Source organism: Rhea pennata, chromosome 4 (assembly GCF_028389875.1).
Source record: "Rhea pennata isolate bPtePen1 chromosome 4, bPtePen1.pri, whole genome shotgun sequence".
Taxonomy (NCBI): Eukaryota; Metazoa; Chordata; class Aves; order Rheiformes; family Rheidae; genus Rhea; species Rhea pennata.
The window spans coordinates 6,643,999-6,665,095 of NC_084666.1; the positions used below are offsets into that span (position 1 = coordinate 6,643,999).

At 39.7% G+C, this 21,097-nt stretch overlaps 1 protein-coding gene across 3 annotated transcripts in view; it reads right to left on the reverse strand.

Annotated features, from left to right (window-relative positions):
- The window catches only part of KDM3A (lysine demethylase 3A), a 30,174-nt gene extending 12,161 nt beyond the window's left edge, over positions 1-18,013 (reverse strand). For 2 of the 3 annotated variants that reach the window (XM_062575142.1, XM_062575141.1), the window contains exons 1-12: positions 17,926-18,013; positions 17,329-17,523; positions 14,486-14,641; positions 12,226-12,336; positions 9,897-9,999; positions 8,331-8,455; positions 8,039-8,111; positions 7,865-7,953; positions 6,129-6,280; positions 4,548-5,119; positions 3,335-3,536; positions 1,156-1,370 (exon numbers count right to left, since the gene is read on the reverse strand). In XM_062575142.1, coding sequence (XP_062431126.1) covers positions 1,156-1,370; positions 3,335-3,536; positions 4,548-5,119; positions 6,129-6,280; positions 7,865-7,953; positions 8,039-8,111; positions 8,331-8,455; positions 9,897-9,999; positions 12,226-12,336; positions 14,486-14,641; positions 17,329-17,502 — 1,972 coding nt within the window. In that variant the 5' untranslated portion in view covers positions 17,503-17,523; positions 17,926-18,013. Of the gene's footprint in view, positions 1-1,155; positions 1,371-3,334; positions 3,537-4,547; positions 5,120-6,128; positions 6,281-7,864; positions 7,954-8,038; positions 8,112-8,330; positions 8,456-9,896; positions 10,000-12,225; positions 12,337-13,915; positions 13,981-14,485; positions 14,642-17,328; positions 17,524-17,925 lie in introns of those variants that run through there. The other variant, XM_062575143.1, reaches the window with a different exon arrangement.
- Between the last annotated feature and the right edge of the window lie 3,084 nt (positions 18,014-21,097).

The following is a 21,097-nucleotide window of genomic DNA, read 5'->3' on the forward strand; positions in this document are numbered from 1 at the left end:
TCCAAAAAAAAAAAAAAAAAAAAAAGCCACCCACACCCAAGGGAAAAAAGCCTTCCACACACCCTCTGTTTCATCTACTTCTGAAAGGGGTTTTGGTATTTCACTTTTTCACTTTCAATCTGACTACGGATGCTCTGTCTCCACAGGCCTGAACTCATACCAGTGCAAGTGAAAAGCAAAGCAGAGCCTGTGGACTTCAAGTACTCCAGGTTAAGGCCCCACGAAGTTCAGCTGAGGAACATATTGGAAGCAAGCATTTCTGAAAGACCTAAATATTTTCCCTCTCCTTTTGAAGTGGATTCAAACCAATGTTTTGTTTTGTTTTTTTTTTTTTTTTTCCCTTCTATTCAAATCTTGGGAGTGATTGATAGCACTGGCATTACATAGTCACATCAGTTTATGCAGAGCATTTCAAGTCTTTAAATCATGCCGCATCTGTCATATAGCTGCAAGAAAAACAAAACAAAGCAAAAAGTTTGAAGAGTCATTTTACTCTGGAAGCAATTATGCAAGATCACAAGGTTCCACGTCTGTCAGCTCCTATTTGGTACAGAAACATTCCTACATGGCTGAAAACCTGGCTTCTAAGATGCAAGGCTTGCCCTACTTGCGATAACAAAGCTCTGCAGCTGGTTACCCCATCAATACCATCTCTTCAGTCTCTCTATGCCCAGTAGGGCTGTATGAATATCCAGTTGAAAGAGTTCTACTAGAAAAATACAGGCAGCATTAGGTCCATAATGCAGAAACAACAAAACAGGATCAGAAAAACAGCTTCCTCTTTGACTGCAGAGATTCCATTATTTCATTTACACACTAAAAATAAAAGCAGTAAGGCAGCTTTTTGTTTTGTAGTTTGGGGGTTTTGTTCTTTTCCTTTTCACACTTAGTTTAATTCTCTGCAAAAGAAGTAGTTTCATAAATTCAGAAAAATCTAACATAGAAAAAAGGGTAGAACTATGTTTTTTTTCCCCCCATGAGCAAAGAGTTATTGAAAATTCACACTAGATCTTCACCATTACTTCTACTGCAGAATAAAGACTGAAGTCTTAAATGAAATTACCAAATGCACGCAGTGTTTCACAGAAGCCAGAAGCTTAAAGTTTCACCTAAACCTCTTAAAATACAGATTATTTTACTATAAATGGCTCTTACTGTGTGGTTCAATTGTAGACATAACTTCCTTTTCAGATATCACCAGTTGACAGAAGTGGTCTCCGATGTTGGCTAGGATATACTTTGCTGTGTCTAGATCTAGGCCCACAACATTTTTTGATAAAGGTAGCCACAAACTAATAGCCTCAGGGTCATACTTATTTGGAGTTAGGAAGCCTTCTTCACGCAGTAATCCATGTTTATTAAACTGTAGCCTGTTGAGAGTGGAAGGGATAAAAAACCCTGTCATCTCAAGTATTTTAGTTTCCATTCATTCCAACAAGTCTTGCCTAAAGGATAAACATGCACACTGTATGCCTATGCATGTAACATAACAGCTAAAACAGATATGGGTAAACATACACTTGACATTAGTGTTAAGTGCTAGATGAAAAGAAAGAGATAAATATTTTACTTAAAACTATTAACAGGAGTTCTGCACATATTTCCAGGAAGCTTTTTAATAAATACCATAGAAGAAAGTTGACTTCTGATGACAACTTGTGCTCCCTACAGTGCAAAAAAAATGTGCATTGGCAATTGAAAACAAGACAAAAATTAAGACGTTCTAAATTTCATGTTCATAAAGCAGGTGGATTCCCCACTTTAGTGTTCTAAACTGAAATATTCAGCTGCTTTGAATTGCAGTCAATGCTAGATTTTTTTTAACCCCTGAAAAGATGAACTAGCATAGTTTGTTGTTATTCTAGTCTCATGTTTTTGAGCATTTCAACTCATGTCAGATTACACCAATAATTACTATAGTAAAACTATCCAAAGAGAAACAGGAGACAAATACAGTAAAAATTTTTTTTTTTTTTTTTTTTTAAAGAATTTTGCAACATTTCTGCTTTTATTTTTCTCTCTTCAAAGGCTCTTCAAGTCTACAGGATATATCTTCTAACTGCAGACCCACAAGAAGGCCATTCCTCTGAAAAATAAAACCAAGGATCAGGAAGCTTCCTGTCTTCCTCGTAATAATAGGGATTTGTTTTTCCTCTCTAACATCATGAGTATTATCTTCTTCCCCTAAAACCCAGTCCATGCCTCAAAGCTTAAATTCCTAGTGAAAATAAGCAGTAGCATGCAACATCTTGTCATGAAATCAAATAATCCATTAAAAGAAGGATTTTTATAGAACTTGAAAATAAAGAGAAGTACGTGTTTAAAATCAAATGCTGCAGTTTGGCAAGATCTATACCTGGGCTTACTAGTATGCTTTATAGAGGTTTTTAAAACATCTGAAGACAGGATACACTTCTACATGGTATTGTAAGACTGAAAAGTTAAATACCCAGTGACTGACCAGCTCAAGAGCCAGGATCCCACAGGGGGATCAAGATCTGCAGATCAGGTTTAGAAAACCAGACAGCATTCAGCAGTCACTGAATTTTCTTCAGAATTGCCCCACTCACTCTCATCATAGCTGCCCCTGCTTGAGCAGGGAGGTTGGACTGTATGATCTCCAGAGGTCCCTTCCACCCTTACCCCTTCTGTGATCTCATCCTCATTCACCCTCCTTGAGCACACAGCAAGCACACTGATTAAACATTTCTATGTCAAACCTAAAGACAAATTGGCTCAGGCTCTGAAGTGTGAACAGGAACAAAAGAATGGAGCAACAATGTAAATTCAATGCTTTATCTGTCACTATTCCATTATTCTTGCAAAAAGCCCCTGGCCACTTATTCTAAATCCTTCCACAACTGCAGATAGATGTAGGAACATTTTAGATGTTCAACTTCCAAATTTTTATGGGATGTGCATGGAATCTACTCTCCCACTATCTCCACTGCTGTGCTGTAGCATGGAAACTAAACTCAAGCTATCCTATTGGTATTCAGCACAGAGTATCAAATTAAGCAGCTTAAAGTCCTGACAAAGTATTTTCTATCCAAATGAAGCAACTGCAAAGTTTCTAATAGCTAGACAATATAGGTAACCTCTTATCCATTAGCTATATGGACCTGTAATTTAACAGCTACATACTGATACCTAGTAGTTTCGAACTAGAGACCTAAATGGGACCACACTGCTATTTTTTCATTTTGACCTGGAAAAGGTGACAAAAGCTATAGTTTAAAAAACAAACACAAAAGCACCGAACTCAATCATGACAAATTTGTTATTCACATTTAAAGAATATCAAAAATCTACAGCCAGTTAAAACTGCTCTTACCTTCTAAAGTGAAAAAATCGGCAAAAGACAGTGGAGTCTCTTTGCTCTTTGTTCTTTCGGTAACTGTCCAGACGGCATTCCCTGCATTTATGCAAGTGAGGTGCAATATTATTGCAGGAACCATCCTGTACAAACGCTTCTCCACTTTGCTGCAGCTTCTTCACTTTAGAAGCATCTGCTAAAATTGACTTGCGAACCATTACTGCAGGGATAAACAAGTTTTACTAATTAGTTTCTCACACAAAAGTGAAAGCAGACATCTTTAAAGGAAAGATTTGCATCAACTTTTCCTATAAGCCTCACATTACACTGAAACAAACTTATCTTAAAATATTTGCAATTGACAAACTGCTTTTCAGGTCAGTAGAAACTTTTTCAAGCTATAGTCCCACTGAAGTCAATTTTGGGACCCAAGCACCATTGATCTCTCCACAGAAGATCTATAAAAGTCTATATAAAATAAAAGTACTTCTTCAACTATCAGGGCTGAGCACAGAACAGACCAAGGTGTGAGATGACTTGTTTCAGAAGCACTGAAGCCAGATGTGCAAACTGACCATTGCTCAGTCCTGTTCCTCCCCTTCAAGATACAATGGATTTCAGCATCTTACTGCAACAGATGCCAAACTTCCGTCTTCCTGCCCCACTGTAGGCGAGATGCAGCAGGGCACAACAGTGACTACCTGGCTGGCTGTTTACCCACACTAATTATGGAATAGCACACTGTAATCCAAGGCCAAGTAACACTAGACTAGAAAGAAGAGGTGGAGGTATAGAGAGATTCCCAGAACCCAGGAAGCTGCACTGTCTGAGGCATAGACAGCATCAGGAGTCCAGCTCCTTAAACTACAAGCCTTCCCATTCTTTGTCCTATCTGGAAAACTGAGTAATAGGTAGAATTGAGCTACAGAAAAACACTGAAACAAGGTTGTTCTTAAAAAAAAAAGTATCAGCATTTTGTAACCTCTTCTGCTTTCCTTTCTTGTATATGTTTTGTAGCAATTTTATTTCTAGGGATTAATGAACCAACTCCAAGTGATATAAAAGAATTGTTACATGCCTTTTGTAGAAGAATCCACAGATTCCTCAAAATCCGTATCACTCACACAACCGAATTACATTACTAACTTTGTATATGTTAAAGGATACTATTGTATATAGCTACACAGAAACTAAGCACTTTGCAATGATAGGAAGCTTTAAAAATACTTACCATTATCCTGGATTTTACTGCTTCCAGTCCAAATGCTTTCATTTTCATTTCTCTCAAAAATAAACTCATTCGAATTTCTTCTAAAAGCAATTTCCATGTCTGTACGTTCCTCAATCCTGTTTCCTTTGTGGCTGTTCTGACTATTGTAATTGCTTTGTGATTTAACGCCAGACTCGGTAAAGGAGATAAGATGAGCATCTGATGTTGAGGGTCTACAATCCAAAGTCCTCTGCAGTTCAACAGCACTACTGACTCTGGGTATTGCTATGGAAGAGTTGAGATGTTGCAACTGCTTCACAGAAATGCATTCTTTTGGGAAGTTTGTCGTGGACTTCATAAAAGGTTCTTTCATATTTTTTATGTTGGTCAGTTTTTCATTAACTGAGTCAATCAAAGATGAAGATCGTGTGTTTATCAAAGAGGTATATTTACCATTCTGATCATTGGGATTTTGTATTTGTTCTTTACATATATACTCCACTTTAGGAAAGGCAGTCAGAACTTCTTTTGATGGTTTAATTCCAGCATTAGGACAAGAAGGATGTGTTTCTGGCAAGCTTCGTCTACATGTGCTGAAACACATGACATGCAAAACTTAAATGTCCTAAACAGACATCAGCTCCTCAAATCTATTCACATTTAGAGTTTGAAAGAATAAAAATTTAATCCTTCAATTTGAATTCTGAAGTTTGGGATGTTAAGATTTTTGTGAAATTAAATAGATTTGCTTTTTGTTTAAGTTGAACAGGAAGTTACAGCTATAAATACACATGTAAGCACACAAGTTTAGGTATGCAGTTACTGTAACACCTTCTCTCACATCTAAGATTTTTTTTTCCCACGCAATGGCTTCATAACAAAATACGAGTTAAGCTGCAGTCAAACAACTTACTGTGCTAAACACACTCTTAAGCAGGCATGCTAGTGAACTGCAATATGCAAGAAATTTTAGTGATAATGGTTCATATGGGCATTACAAATTAATATTGAGACAGTGAAACTGACCCCCATATAGAAAAACATCAGGTGATGATCTTTCCTGCATTTATTTTGCAGATACTATGCACAACAGTAAGTGAGAAAAATTACACTTTCTTTTAAGCCAAAACAAATTTGCCTGCTATCATGGTGTTTCTACCAGGTATGTTCATCTTTGTGACAAACCTGGGGGCATATGCACAGTATTCCAACCCTCAAATTCTGCAAGTTAGTAAGGAACTGTAGTTCACACTTAGGAAAATAGGTACATGATGCAATGCATCTCCTATAGTCAGGAGATGGAACAAAACAGCCTTCGCTTCAGGCCTCAGACTCCCTTTCCCACTGTGAGAGTGGAAGTAGAGATTTTTTTTTTTATTTTGTACATAGATGGTAGACATTTACTGAAGAGAAAAATGCCTTGACCACAGGACTGCTAAAGCTAGTTTTATAATGAAAATGCAGTATCAGCTCTAATTATTTCAAGGAGTGGGAAACTCTACACTGGAAGAGTTTGGCAATTTGTAACAATTAAGTCCAATGCTTTTCTCTGCCAATGTTAGAGAGTTTAGTTACTACATTTTCTAAAACACAATTCCTTACCCCTGAGGAGTTTCTGCACCAAGATTGGGAGGAGAGTTAGCTGGCAGGGGCAAACCTTGATGCCTTTGGTCTTTATTAGCAGGAGTACATCCTAGCAATGCTTCACCAAACACTGTTGGTACTGACTGCACATGTCCCTGATTGGGAGAAACCTGTAAGGGAGATTTAACAGTTATCAACACTTTAACAAAGAAAATACTGCTTCTCAGGATTAAGCTTAAAAAGAAAGTACATTAACACACACTTCTTGGTATATGTTTGATAAAATCAGTCAAAGTCCATTCTTCACCCAGTCCCTAAGATAGTAAAACCTCAGAGTGTCCTTTTAAAGTCTACAAACTTTAATATACTGCTAATTTATTTTCCCAATTCACCACACAAATTTTTAATGGCCAGGGTGTGTGTGTGTGTACGGGGGTGGGGGGGGGAAATGGTGGTTAAGTGGTTGGAAGGAACATTAAGAAGGTGTAAAGATGATAGGAAGATCTGTTCTTAACTACCAGTGCAATCACAACACATCTTTCTACATCAGCAGCAATCAGAATTCAGAAGTAGCTTTCAGGTCTCATCTGAAACCCCCAGAGAAAATTAAAACTCAAATCAGTCTGACAGTGTTAATCACACAAAAAAAATCTAGATGTGAACAAGCTAAGAATTCAGACCATAATCTCTCTTCCACATTAGATTTAGAATATGCAGACTGGCTTTGTATGCACTGAGCAGCCTGAAACAAAGAATTGCTGTGTACTAAGGACGTGAAAGATGTTAAGGGCTACATACAAACAAGATACTGGAGCAGACTACAGCTGCTTCATGCTGTCTTGCTGCAGTCACACTCTTCCACAGCAGCAAATGTAAGATGGATCACTTTTCATTGAGGACTCTTATCTTGCACTTGGTACCTCAGGCTGTATCTCTGTGAATCTGTTAAAGATTTCTAGTAACAACATCTAGTCGTTAACTAGACCCATGTAGCACAGGATTGGCTGCAAAGCAGCCAAAAATAAGTCAAAAACAACCCACCGCTCTAAAGCTTGATGAAGGCTGTTCCTGCCTAAAAAGCAGCCTTTGGCCTGAAACACTGGGACAAATTTATAAGGTAAGATCACAGTACTGTTTAGCCAAGCCATTGCTCTTCATTTACATTTCTATACCTACGTTATCCAGATCTTCCTTTGGCCTTTGAGACCAGTTTCTTGGAACTCAGCCATACTTGGCAGGCTACCCACAAAAGGAATTTAGATGGACAGGGAAGTACTAGAAAAAGAATTTGGCAACTTCTCTATTAAAACAACATTCTTCTAGTATGCTGTGTGCCTAGTTTGACTCCTCAAAGCAGGTAAGCACTGCTATAGGTTTGGGGTTTAAGTACAAAGCATTTAAAACAAAAACATAAAAAACAAAGACTTATACTTGAGGACACCCCTTCCCTTCCCCCCTTCAGAATACATGACTGAGCATGCTAACTCCTAAGCTGAACAAAGATGCAAAAAAAAAAAAAAAAAAAAACCCACACAGTTTAAAAAGCCCACACAACACACTAAACTTCAAGGCTCAACTGTTTTTCTCCAACTAACACAAGGCTTTACTCATGCCTAGACAAGTTTCAGAAAACTCAAATCCACCCAGGGATTATGTTCACTGTTCTTTTCTATCTAATCCTCATTTAAGATTATCCCAATGTAAAATACAACAACTGCTGTAAAACAGTCACATATAGCATAGTAACACATTACCTCAGGAGAAGATCTTGTGTGTTTAGCATCAACACATCCACCTGTCTCAGAAGACTTCCTTTTCATGCCTCCATTTCTTTTAGATTTATCTGAAACAGACAGCGATCAAGATTAATCTATTTTAACACAATGTTGTTGCTTAATATCTTAAGTATGAATAATAATGTATCTTACCACATTTTCCATTATTGTCATATATGATTTCAACATGAATTAACTCTGGATCAAGTGTTTTTAAAGCAGGAATCTGGGAAAGGAACAAAAACATGGAAAACTAATTTCACCAGCGGCATGAAGCAATACAGAAGCGTTTTGAGTTAACAGATTATACTGCACTATACCAATCCCTATCTATATTTCTCTACAATAAGGACAGAATCGCAAATAGTGGGAGGGGAGGTATACATAAAAGCATCCCACCCTTTTCTCATCGCTGCTTGCACAGCTCACACCAACTGGTTCTTACCTCCTGACAGTCAACTTCTAGAGTCCTTGTAGCTGGATTACCATTTACAACAACTGCTGTAAACCACTGGGTAGATGGATCCAGGCTATAAATTCTGATTCTTGAACCAATGATATTTTTGCCACCTTAAAAGAAATACACACACACACAAAATGCTTTAAAAAAGGGACCATGAAGACACTCATGTTATCATGGATTATGCAGCTATCAGCATGAGTTTATCAACAGTACTGCATGTGAGAGGCAAGTACACAAAAACTAAGAAGCTTGAACTTCCACATAAGACTCAATTAGCTGAAAGAAAAAAAACCAAAACCCACATGATATAAGTACATTCCAGCTATTTCCTTCCCTGGAATAGGTCAATATAGTTTTCTGGATGTTAAGACATGCAAAGGTTGGGCTGACCTTCAAATTTCAGCTAGTGGGACAGATCAGAAGACTTGGAAGAGGAGATTCATTGATTACATGTGGAGTTTTACCATCTTTACAGAATAAGAAGTGACAATTTCCAGTACTATTTTCCTTTACATAAAGGCAAGACTCAGCACTGGTGAGGTCACAGTACTCATCTATATCCAGTTCTGAGCTTTGTAGTGAAAGAGAGATACGGAGCTACCGCAGTGAGTCCAGTGAAGGGCAGCTGAAATAATTAAGGGACTGCAAAAATCTCTCACGAGGAAAGGCTGATGGAGCTGGGATTGTTTAGTCCAGAAAAGAGAAGGTTCGTGGAGGTTTGGGGGGGGGGGGGGGGGAATCTCAATGTGTATAAATATCTGAAGGGAGGCTGTGAAGAAGGCGAAGCCAGACTTTTCAGTGGTGTCCAGTAACAGGACAAGAGACAATAGGCACAAACTGAAATGCAGGAAGTTCTGTCTAAAAGAAAGCTTTTTTGTACTGTGAGGGTGGTTAAACATTGAAACACATTGCCCAGAGAGTTCTGGAGTCTCCATTCTTGGGGATAATCAAAACTCATGTGGATAAGGACCTGGGCAACTTCCTCTCTGTGACCTTGCTTGAGAAGAAGGGTTTGGACCAGATGATCTCCTGAGGTCCCTTCCAAACTCTACCATTTCATGATTCTGTAATTCCTGCACATGCAAATGTATGACTACAAATACACCTGTATGAACCAGTAACCAAGAAACCAGAGCTGGCAAACCTAAAAATAAAAATTAACTTGATCAAAAGAACCTCCAAGTAGTCTATACATAAAGTTTTGCAAGTTTCTGAACCAGCAGCTACTTTAAAAGCTATAAGCAGCTTCCACAAATTCAGTGGGAACTGCTACCCATCTGACACTTTCCTGAAGTCTAGAAGCATCAGGCCATCCACGTTTTCTATATGTACCTAAATTATGCATTCTCTCAGAAAGAAAATGTGATGCTAACTTTTCTATAATTCTTCACATTTTACATTCACTACTGTGAAAGAAACTACATAGAATCAGTCTTAAAATAACAACATTTTTCATCTCTAAAACAGATTATTGTAATTTACACCATCAGTATGAAGATTTGCTTTTTGAATTGAAGCTTTATCCCCACAGCTTTCCACTACTTGTACCTTGTACCAAGCGGGTTTCATCCAGGTGTTTCTTAACCAAAGCCTGAATTTCTTCATTAATATTTTCATCATCCATAAGAGGAAGCCTGGAACTTTCCACCTCCTATTAGGAACAAAATAATAAAGTTGGAATTAAGGATAGTGCTTCTGGATTAACAAAAAGACTTAGGAATCTTTAGCAACAAGGCTGGCAGCAATTCAGGTAAACAAGTCACTCATTACTCTATCTTCCTTCAGCTCACAGGATACTGCATTATCAAAAAAAGACATCACTTCTCTACTGCTAACTTGGAACTACCATCAGCAAGCCAAACCTGAGTGAGCCCTCCAGGTCCACTTCAACATTGTTCTAAAAGCAAGCTGGCTACATCACATTAGCTTTTTTACTTGGTAATGAGCACTAAGTTTGACTGAACCATTCATTTTTAAGTTCTTAGAAGCAGGAGATGCACATTTTCTAAATAGTCCTGAGCACATGTAAGTACAAGTATTTTATGTTTTTATTTGAACTATGATAGCAATACCAGAATCCAGTCCAGCTCAAGATGCCATTTTTAAAAGTTCATATGAAAACAGCGTGCTATATCCAAAACATTGGTCATGATTCAGTCATTACCATGCATTTATATATATTTATATATATTGTTATCTAAAACAAATCAACTGAAGATACTTAGAATCAACTCTGAAGTGCAAAGTTTAAAGCAAGTTCTTAAGGCTAAGAGGGACAAACAAGAATTTTTATTCATCAGTACAAGCATCACTGGTATTTGTAAGAGGCAGAAGGCTCAAAAAATCAGTAGTAAAGGAACTGCTATTCAAAATGCTAGAAAAGCTCCTTTCTCCACTGCAATATTGAGGTTAAACCTTCCATAAAAACAAACTCTTCTGCCTTTGAGGCAACATAAGCAAGGTGAAAACACACAACTGAAATTTAAAGTGATTCATTAGTTTCTCAACATGAAAGCAGCCTGCTTGCTGCTTGTTAACAAGTCAAAGTAGAATATTAATGTTGGAGCTTTAAGCAGTCCTTAACACAGTCCATCTGTTACTAGTTTTATTCAGATTGCTTACAGGTCATTATCACAGAAAGCAACATTACATCATAGAATTGGTAAGGAGGTCATCTAGTTCAGCCCTCAAACAAGCGGCCCATACAGGGACCGAACCCACAACCTTGGCATTATGGGCACCACGCTCTAACCAACTGAGCTAAACCTAACCCTGTAACTTGAAAGTAGTTTTCTAAATGATAAATCCTTTATCTTTACTCTTCTTCAGAATCCTTGACCAGCCAATCAAGCAGAGCAATTCTTCCAACCTGCCTCTACCTAATTTTCACTGACATATTTTTATCTTGGTGCTCTTTAAAGGGGACTTGATATTGGTAGTATGCCTTCATTCAGAGCCACTTTCTCTTGCGCTTGTTTCAACTTGTTCACATTTTAAAAAGCAGGATGTTGCTTAAAATATGCAGGAGAGTACTTTTACTTTCAAGATTAATTTAAATTCAACCACCACAGCAGAAATGAGGGTTATTTTGCATCCTGCTTTAGAGGTCTCCTCCCAAATTCAGGGGAGATCAGTAAAAAATACATTATCACAAAAAACTGTTTAAAAAGAAAAATCTACAAAAACACAAAACTAAGCAACTAATGTTAACTGATTTATTACGCTTATTAACACTCTTACCATTAAATTAAGCTACCTTTAATTCAGAGGTATCCACCTTCCTCTCTCATGCACTGGAGACAGGGAAGGGGAAAAATTTTCCCATTCATTCCTTTCAGGCATAGTTAAAGTTTGATTATCCCTTTAACTAGTTAATTGGTACTATCCATAAAACATCTTACAAGAAGACCCAGAACATAACACTGCTCCTGAACGTAACAGCTTTTGGATAGAAGTTTGAGTCTCATCATCTATAAATTCAGCCATCTCCTTTATAAACTGCCCACCTCCACCACTGTTAGGATTAGAAGTGATGCATTTCTATTAAGTAGGAAGACTTATTCTGCAACTCCTTTCACAACAATGGCAATCACGTTCTCATATCAAAATGAAAACCATTTCAGATTACCCCTCATGCAACCTGGACTCAGGACTGTTCTGATGAGGACAATCCATTAACCTCTCAAATGGCCATGTACTGGAATGGCTTACAAAAGGTAAAGCCCACACACAATGTTCAGAACTGATATTAGGAATTACAGCAATATTCCAGGTTTGCACTGGCCTAGTGATTCAGCAATGAATATACTACTTAAAAATGAATGATATTTAAGATACCTTGGGTTAATATATTCTAAACATTTATGTCATACATTACCTGAATAGGTGTCAAAAGCTCTTGAGAAAGAAAAACACATCTTTCTTCACCAAGATAGCGTACTGAAACCATTGATCCCAAACCAGCCTTGTCCAATAACGATTTGTACGTCTAAAAAAATAATAAAAATTCTTAGAAATAGAGCAAGGTTTATCATTTCTCATTTGCATTTGAGTTAAAAAATTATCTTAGTTTTGCATCTATTTCCCTATTAAGATATTCCTAATAACTTACTAGAGTATCTTTGAAATTCACCATTTCATATAAAGGAAAGAGTGAAGAATTCAGTTCAGGTCATTGTCATTAATGATCTTTGAATGAGGAAGCTACTAATATTAAGAGTGATTAGAGAATTGTGGATATATGTCTTTGAAGCAACTCTCCTCATGCTGGGAGTGTACAGAATAACTAGCAAATCAATCAAGGCCTGCCCCAGGGCCTAAATATAAGTTTTTAAAACTCATGTAGCATGTTGACATATACTGAAGCCTTAGTTTAAACATATGTAACGAGTTACATAACCTCAAAATTATTATGCTCCAGTACAATGATATAGTTACGCTCAGGTGTACCAAAGCTTTTATGAACAGCAGAGAACCAAAATTTCCCTACCAAGCTTCTGAGCTCTTACCAATGTGTATAATATTAGATTTTGCCTTGTCCTTTGCTCTGAATAGGGAGGCATCAGAGGCCTAGAATGTCAGAAGTAGAAAGAACAACTCGATCCAGGAAACATCCAGGAAAGGTGCACTTGTAACTCATTTAATAGAAAAAAAAACCCAAAACATGATAGAGTCTGCATCTGGGTTTCTGAACGACTGATCAAGAACAGAAAAATTTTGTTATTTTCTCTTCAGTTATAACAGCATTGGAAGCAGGGCGTAAGAGGAGCAGAAATCTCTCCAAGAGTGCCTGGACATTACAAAAATCACACAGAATTATTCTATTTGTCAATAACACACCCTCCTTTATATTGGAATCAACAAATTGCAATCAGAATTTAAAACAAAACCTTTTGTGACCCCCTCTTTCCTTCCCCTGTACAATGGGAGTGGTGCCTCTTGCAAAGGCAAACTCCAGGACTGTGCTTTACTTTTTCCTACATCATTCTTCTGCTAAAGCAGCTTTGTAACACATGCTGCACATTCTGATGATTTAAGCACATCAAGAAGGAAGTCTTTTACATAAAACAGAGCACAAGTATCCAGTCAAGACTATCTAAATGCATGAAAAATAACAATGCCTAAGCTTAAATATGCAGGTTTTCAGAATATTTGTATCAGCAAAATCTACTAGAAGAAATACTGACAGTAACTTGAGGGTCAGGAAACAAAATAAAGTACTCATACCACACACACACACTTCCTTTCTCACCCTAGTTCCAACAATTTAGATTAGCTTTGTTTAAGACAAAACTCAGCTCAAAATACAGCAATATGAATTACATGGCACATGAATTACGTGGCATACTTAATATTTAGCAAAGTCAAGAGTACCAAACAGTGACTGCAACATTAGCACAGCTGATGTACAGCAGTGTACATCTTAGTTTATTTCACAACTGCTTGTTTGGACAGCAACATCTGAAGCAGTCAAATTAAACTAAACTGGATAAATACATTAACAAAGAAATATTCTCTGTTCCATCTCTACTGGCTGATTTATGTAAACTCCTAAGGCTGGCACTTACAGTAAACTTAGTTCTCCAAGTGTAGAATAAAGCTCAGGTTTTTGTGTGTCCAAAATCAGATCTCACAAATGACCTGTGGCAGACAGGCGCAAGAGAGTCATTCAGATTGTCTCAGATCAAGAATCTCTGAAGAATTAACAGTACTTGAAAAGCCTGTATCTTCATCTTAAATGCCAATTTTATGCTATCTTCAGAAATCTATTATTTATTCCTTTTCTCTTCATTCTTGAAGACTGTGTCATGAAAGAAAAGCATAACAGCAGGGGGAGAAGGAATTAAAAAAAAAAGTGTTGTCCATAACAGTGGTTATGGGTGGGAAGCAAAGTCAAAAATACATCCCTGGATCTCAAGACACAGCCTACCAACTTCAAATGCTTACATGTAGAGCCTAGTTTTAGTTGTACAAATAGTTTTAATCTCCTTTCAGACTACCCCATGGGTAAACCACACACCATTAGTGAAGCTGTATTTGAGAAATTTAACTTGCTTTGATTTTCATAGTTCCTTTTGTAAGGAAAATGCTTTCTATTGTTAGGCCATAATCACAAGTTAGGCCAAACATATACTTACCATTGCAGGCCACTGGACAGGAGATACAGAACTGGCATGATACCTTCTTTCAGCCAGTACCAGCTTTTGCTCTACCAGGAATGCTTTCATTTTATGGCTGTAGACCTCTATCCATCTTCTCTTCTCCCACGGCTCATCATCAAATTCTACACAAACCTACAAAAAGAGAGCAAAGGGAAGGAGTAACTAACCCATAAAATTCAAATGTATTGAAGATAGAAAAGGATAAACAAACACCAAATTATCCAAAAAACTTTAAAAGTACTTACATTGCAAGTATGATTATTGTCTTTCTACTAAATAATTAAGTAATCACTAAACTGTTCTAGGCCAACTAAGTATTTTATAAGTGAGAGTCAACTTTAACTGGTTTGTCATCATTCCTGTTGCATAAAATACATTAATACTCCCATCTATGACCTTTCCACCTCCTCTGCTGTTCAAAGAGGGTTGATATCCATCAGCTCTGCCACCAATATTTACAACCAAACAGGAGGAAGGAAATAAAAACCAGAAGAAATAGTTGTAACACCAGAACTTTAAAAGACTTTGTACCATAGTAGTAAGCACATTTTCCACGCACTTTTTAGAGTACCTGAAAATACAAACTGTTTTCCAGAAATACTTTAAGGGATATGACTCCCAAAAAGCAATCATAGTTATTTTATTGAAAAGACAAATGACAAAACGTCAGAAAAGGAGGCTAAGTTATATACGTGAAGGTCATTTGCTTCCTGTTTTTAATTGGCTCGTAACTTGACGAATCTCTGAAGCATACACACAACCTTTTGAATAAAGCAGCATTGGGGCTACATGGCAAAAACATGGTAGCTTGGCCAATTCACTTGGAATGGTATTACCACTCTTTCATAGGCAAGATGAAGAGATGAGGAAAATAAAAAAACCCACCACCACCAAAATTGCTTTGTCTGAATACATGAAGTGACTTGGTAGAGAATACTATTTCCAGAATAACCTGCCTTTTCCCATAAAATACCACTGTATGGTCTAAATATAACATTTAATTGACTTTTCTCCAGGGTAAGTTAGTTAAGTGAATCTAAGAAACACTCCCTTGTGTTTAAACTTCCCTCTCTGTAGGGAGAGGTAAGCAAATACACATACACAAACAGAACAGCATTACTACAGACAGAAGGGTCATAAAACTAATGGATGCTAAAGTCAATTCAGTCATTTTGAAAGTCACTGAAACAATGAAAGATAAGCAAATAGCACAAGTATCAGAACCAGAATGGCTTGTTTTGCTGTAGTATCAACTCTGCACATACAGGAGAATACAGTTGAGAAAACACTTTCTAATTTAGTTGTGTTTTATATACCATTAGGAACAAGCTACAGGAATTAAAGTACCATTTCAAAGATTACATTTCTCTTCTCCTCTAGAGATTCCTTCAGTGCATCACTATTTCGGGTCCTACTATACATACTGCTTTCACAGAGCTGTGAGACAGAAAAGGAGGTGGTATGCATTTCCATGCAAGAGCTCTTTATGCTTCGATTGTCTGCTTCGCAACTTAACACATTTACTGAAGAATGCATTAACTTAATCTATTCTAGCAGAACCGTAACCACTTATGAAGCTCACAATAAAGCACTGCAAAGTTCTCTACAGCATCTGCTTCTTCTCCTTCTAAGCACCCAAGAAGGTCCTTAAGACCGTTCTGCAGCGACATCCTCCTCGCACTAAGTAAGGCTTAGACACAGCCCAGGCTGCCATACATGGGGAAAGCCCCACCTCTGCCGCAGAGGCACAACAAGAAGCTCGGCCTCTAAACAATTCAGGACTCTCCATAATACGTCCCGAAGTTTACACATTCGGAAAATGGTTAGAAATATTTCAGGTTTCTTCTCGTTTGAAAAGGGACATATGCTTACTCAGTTTATCAGAGCTCACAGTTTTCCCCTTCTCTTTTCAACGTGAATTTTTAACCAAAAGATTTGGTTGTTGTTGCCACCTTAACAGCCTGTCACCAAAGCCACATGTTAAACAAGTGTAACAGATCCATATGATAAGACTCCACCACTATGATCAAGTTCTGTTCTCTGCAAATAACTTTGCATACTACAGTAATTGTTTAGACAGGGTTGAATAGTTTTTACCAGCTATGGCTGCCCAAGAGCCCAGTAAGAACTTCAGTCATCGGTAAATCCTCTTGATTTCCACCCAAAATATATAGTTAATAAGTTCCAGTAAGTTTGCAGTAGTTGACTAAGCATATAAGAAAACTACTAATAATCATTATTAAAAAGCAGCCACTATGCAAGAAGAGTTTAAGGAACCTCCAACAGCAGGCGTGAGTGTGACATGTCTGCAGCGCTGTTTTAAGACAATAGAAATGCTTGTTTACCACTAACTGCTGCAAAGGGCAAGAAAGAGAGAGAAAAAAAAAAAAAAACAATGATCAACCCCATCTGAATATAAACGTTTCGGTTTCATAATTCACTGCAGCCTCTGAGAGAGGGAGTGATTCACCAAAATCGCGCCTCAGAAAAATGCAGAAACGAAACCAAGGCAGCGGAGACACAACACAAAACCGAAGTTTCCAAAATGCCGGTGGAAGGCAACTAATGCGCAAAGTCCGTTGAGGTAGTTTTCTGGTATTAGCATAAGCACATCGGGGGTTTACCCAGAGGGGCACATACGTTTTGAAGTAGTTACGTCTACTAAGCAGCACGCGCTCTCTTCCAGAATTTTCTCCAAAATATATATACGTACACACACACATAGATATATAAAACCCAGATACATAAACACGGGGAGTTTGGGGCCGCAGCGCAAGCCCTCTCGTCTCGGGATGATGCCTGGGGAAGTTCCCGCTTACCTTCAGGTCCTGTTTGGATATGTCCGTGTGCGAGACGGCCCGGATCCTGCCCGACTTCCAGGGCCACTCCGCGACGCGGCCCGTCTCCCACGAGCCGCCCTCCTCCTCCTCGGCCAGGCTGAGGAACCTCTTCCCCACCAGCAGCGACCAGCTCCCCTCGAGGCGCAGCACCATTTTCACTCATGGGGGAGGCCTCTGAGGGAGGGAGGGAGAGACGAAACCGCCAGGCGGAGAAAGAGAAAGCGAAGCCGGTTTAAACGCGGGCCGGGAGGGGGGGAAGGAGCGGCAGCTCCTTCTCCCTCAGGCAGCCCCGCGACGCCGCTCTGCCCACGGCCGCGTTGATTACCGCCTCGGCGGGGGCGGGCGGGGAAGGAAATACCAGCGACGCGGCCCCGAGCCGCTTCCCCTCGGACGCTGCCCCCCGACGGCCTCTTTGTTCCCGCCCCGGAGGCGAAGCAGCTGACGGGGAGGCAGGGAAGGAGGCGGCGGGGCCGAGCGCCTTCCGGACGCCTCTTCCCTTCCCTTCCCCCTCCCTCCCTCACCGCAAACAACACCCCCCTCCCCGCGGCAGCCCCCGAGCTTCGCCCCGGCCCTCACCTGCTCTTCCCTCCCCCCTGCTCCCGCCGCGGCCGCCTGCGCGCGGCGCCCGGGCAGCGGGTCCGGCGCGCGCGCGCGGCGCTGCCCCTCCGCCCCAGCAACGGCCGCCGCGCAGAGCGCTCCGCCGCGCCGCGCCGCGCCGCGCTCACGCACGCAGGCACGCACACACCCCCTCGCTCCCGCGCCCGCCCAGCCCGCCCCCGCCGCGCCTTCGCTCGCTCCCATTGGTTCCTCCACGGGAACGGGGCGGAGCTCGCGGCGAGCCTCCCGCCGTGATTGGCTGGGGCCAGGCGTTGCTTGAGAGGATGGCGAATTAACAAAGGTATCCCTCCGCAAAGCCTCGAATAGAAGAGTTCTCTGGCTCGCACCTACCCACGAAGACCTCAAAGACGGGGCCAAATGGGAAAGTAAACATTTTATAGCTTATAGCGTGCCATTAAGTTTTTATTTCCTTCTCTGACGCGCTGAGGCTTAAGCTATAAGGGCTGCCTTTGGAGTCGGCGGAGGGATCTGGCAGGCAGGCGGTGTGAAAAGACCGCTTATACGTGCGGTTCGCGGCGTACTCAGATATAGCACAGGGGGAGGGGCAGCTGCGGGGCGCCGCTGCGCAAGCGCACAACGGCAAGGCGCACCTGCGGGGGCGCTGCGGGCGAGCTTCTGCGCAAGCGCACTTCCTGCAAGGCCCGGCACCTGCTCGGGGCCCGGTCTGCGCGTGCGCAGTAGGGAGGGCGGCCGACGGGCGGCGGCGAGGCGGAAGTGTCTCACCAGCCACCATTTTGTATGGTGGCGTTGAAGACTGAGGAGAACTTGCAGCACCGGCAGCTGTGTAGCTGCAGGCATTGTGGGGGAGAAAATAACAGGTTCTAGAGGTGTTTTGGGAATATGTCAGGCTTTGGAGAAGTTCTAGTTGTAGTTGAGCTAGTTTATGTCATACTATCTACAGGCAAATGTCTTCTTCCACCTCACGTTCCTCCATTTTCTGCATGCAAGACCTGCATATTATTATGAAAAACTGTGGCCATGATAGTTTAACTACTTAATCCCTTTATAGAAAAAAGTGGTACCCAACTATGCTGCAGCAACCCAATGAGACACAAATACTCATCCCCTACCACAAGATTTTTCTACCAGAGGGTGTGGGAGGAAGGAGAATAAAACCAGAGAAAGTACCCAGGTTGCTGAGTCATCTAGTTTACTGGAACGTCAGTCTTCTGCAATGCTCCTCCTTGGGTTCCTCTCATCACAAAAGAGCTCTGAGGTCAAGAAATCCCCTTTTAACAGCAGCGGGGGCTCAGTCCTGCTCTGCCACTTCTGCCTGAAGACTGGATACTCCTGCTACGTCCTGGTGTCCTCCATTTTCTCAAACCAACCTTGCTTGTGCTGAATGCCTTTTTAAAGCTTTTCCTGCTATTTTACCTCAAGACTCCACGGTGACTGCTTATTTACTGCTACATTCAAGCAAACATATTAGTGTATGAACTCAAAAGGTGCAAAAAGGCCCTGCTGGCTGTGAGGAGCTGGTTGTTGTCCTTCACACAAAAGATTAGGCAGCCCAAATTCCTTTGTGACTTTTAAGAGCTCTCCAATGGTTGCTAGCAACATCAGACAAGTGTTATGCAGTATTTTCAGCAGTAAAAACAAACACACAAAGTTGGATAATAGAAAACAGCCTAGTAGATCATCAGCTACATATAGCCCTGAGAAATACTCATCAGCAGACATTGAAAGGAGAAACAGGTAAGTTTTGTTCACAGATTTAAGAGCAGATTTAAATTTCTAGCTCATATCCTGGAAATACAAATTGAATTTCAGATAAAATATATTTGTATAAAGCCAACTACACTTGAAACTAAATTCCTTCTTTCATTGTACGTATTAAACTATTGTAACAGTTGCTATACAACATACTATACACATTGTTGTACAGTGTAGGCATGGTATACACCCCTTATTCAAAGCCCTTGTATTTTATCCTTAAATGCACTTTGAGGCAAAGGGCAACTGGTTAATACATAAAAAGGAGCGTGAGGCAACAAGGAAACAGTATTTAGTACAATAGATCAAACTGGTGATGGCATACCCATTGGCTAATGGTAAAAATTTTCTGTAGATACTGTAATAAAGGCTTTAAGGGGAAGGAGATTTGAAAAATAGCAATGAGGGTTTTGTGAATGAGCAACTCCTACATGCAAAGAGAATGGTTAAAGAGTAATGTTTGAGAATTTACTGGGTTTGGGTAGGTACTGGCCTAGAGGGCTGAGAAACTGAGGTAAACTTTAGAAGATCAAGTATGGGATGCTAGTTAGGGTGACATGGTCCATGAATGACCTTGAAAATAGACTTATATTTAGAATGATAGATAAAGGAGCCAGTAGCAGGATACAAAGAGAAGAATTATCAAAATGCTCGGCAGCAAAAGTGATCTTTGAAGCAGCAACATGAATGTACATAAAGTAAAATAAATTAGCAAAGGTCAGAACAGAAGATGGTGATGCAGACAAAGTACAACTTGAGAGGAGTCTGGACCAAAAAACATGCATTCAGTATATAAACAGCAGCTTTCAGTCATGAAGGAATGGAGGTATTCAAAGCCCAGGGACTGGAAATTGAAGCCAGTTAACTTAAGATTTTTTGTTTTGCTTTTGCAAGGAAGATAATTAACTCTTTGTTTAACTTCTCTAGAATACTTCATCCGTTAAAGAAGTTGAATCAGGACCAAATATCTTTCAAAATTATTTAGCTCCTTTAGAAGTTATAAATCTGGGGTAACCAACAAAGTCCTTTGTCAAGAAGTTGAAGAATCGTAACATTAAATTGTGGCTATAAACACCTATGAATTTGTTGTCTAACTTTACAACAAGTATAATTCCCAGTCCATGTGGCCAGGATTTTAACCTTACACTTCAGTGAAAAAAAAGCTTTTGTTTTTCTACCTGTTTGTTTTTATTTTTTATTATTATTTTATTGATTAATGATTTTTATTCATTTATTTTAATGTTATTTATGAATAAAAATATGTATTATTTATGATAATTATTATTCTGTGGATACAGAATAGTATCCACAAGAACTTATGTCTGCTAGAAAAATTATACATGTTTGTGTGTGTTTATTCACTCACACGTACTTACACTTTGTGTCAATAAGAAGAAATATGGTCATGTTCAGAAAT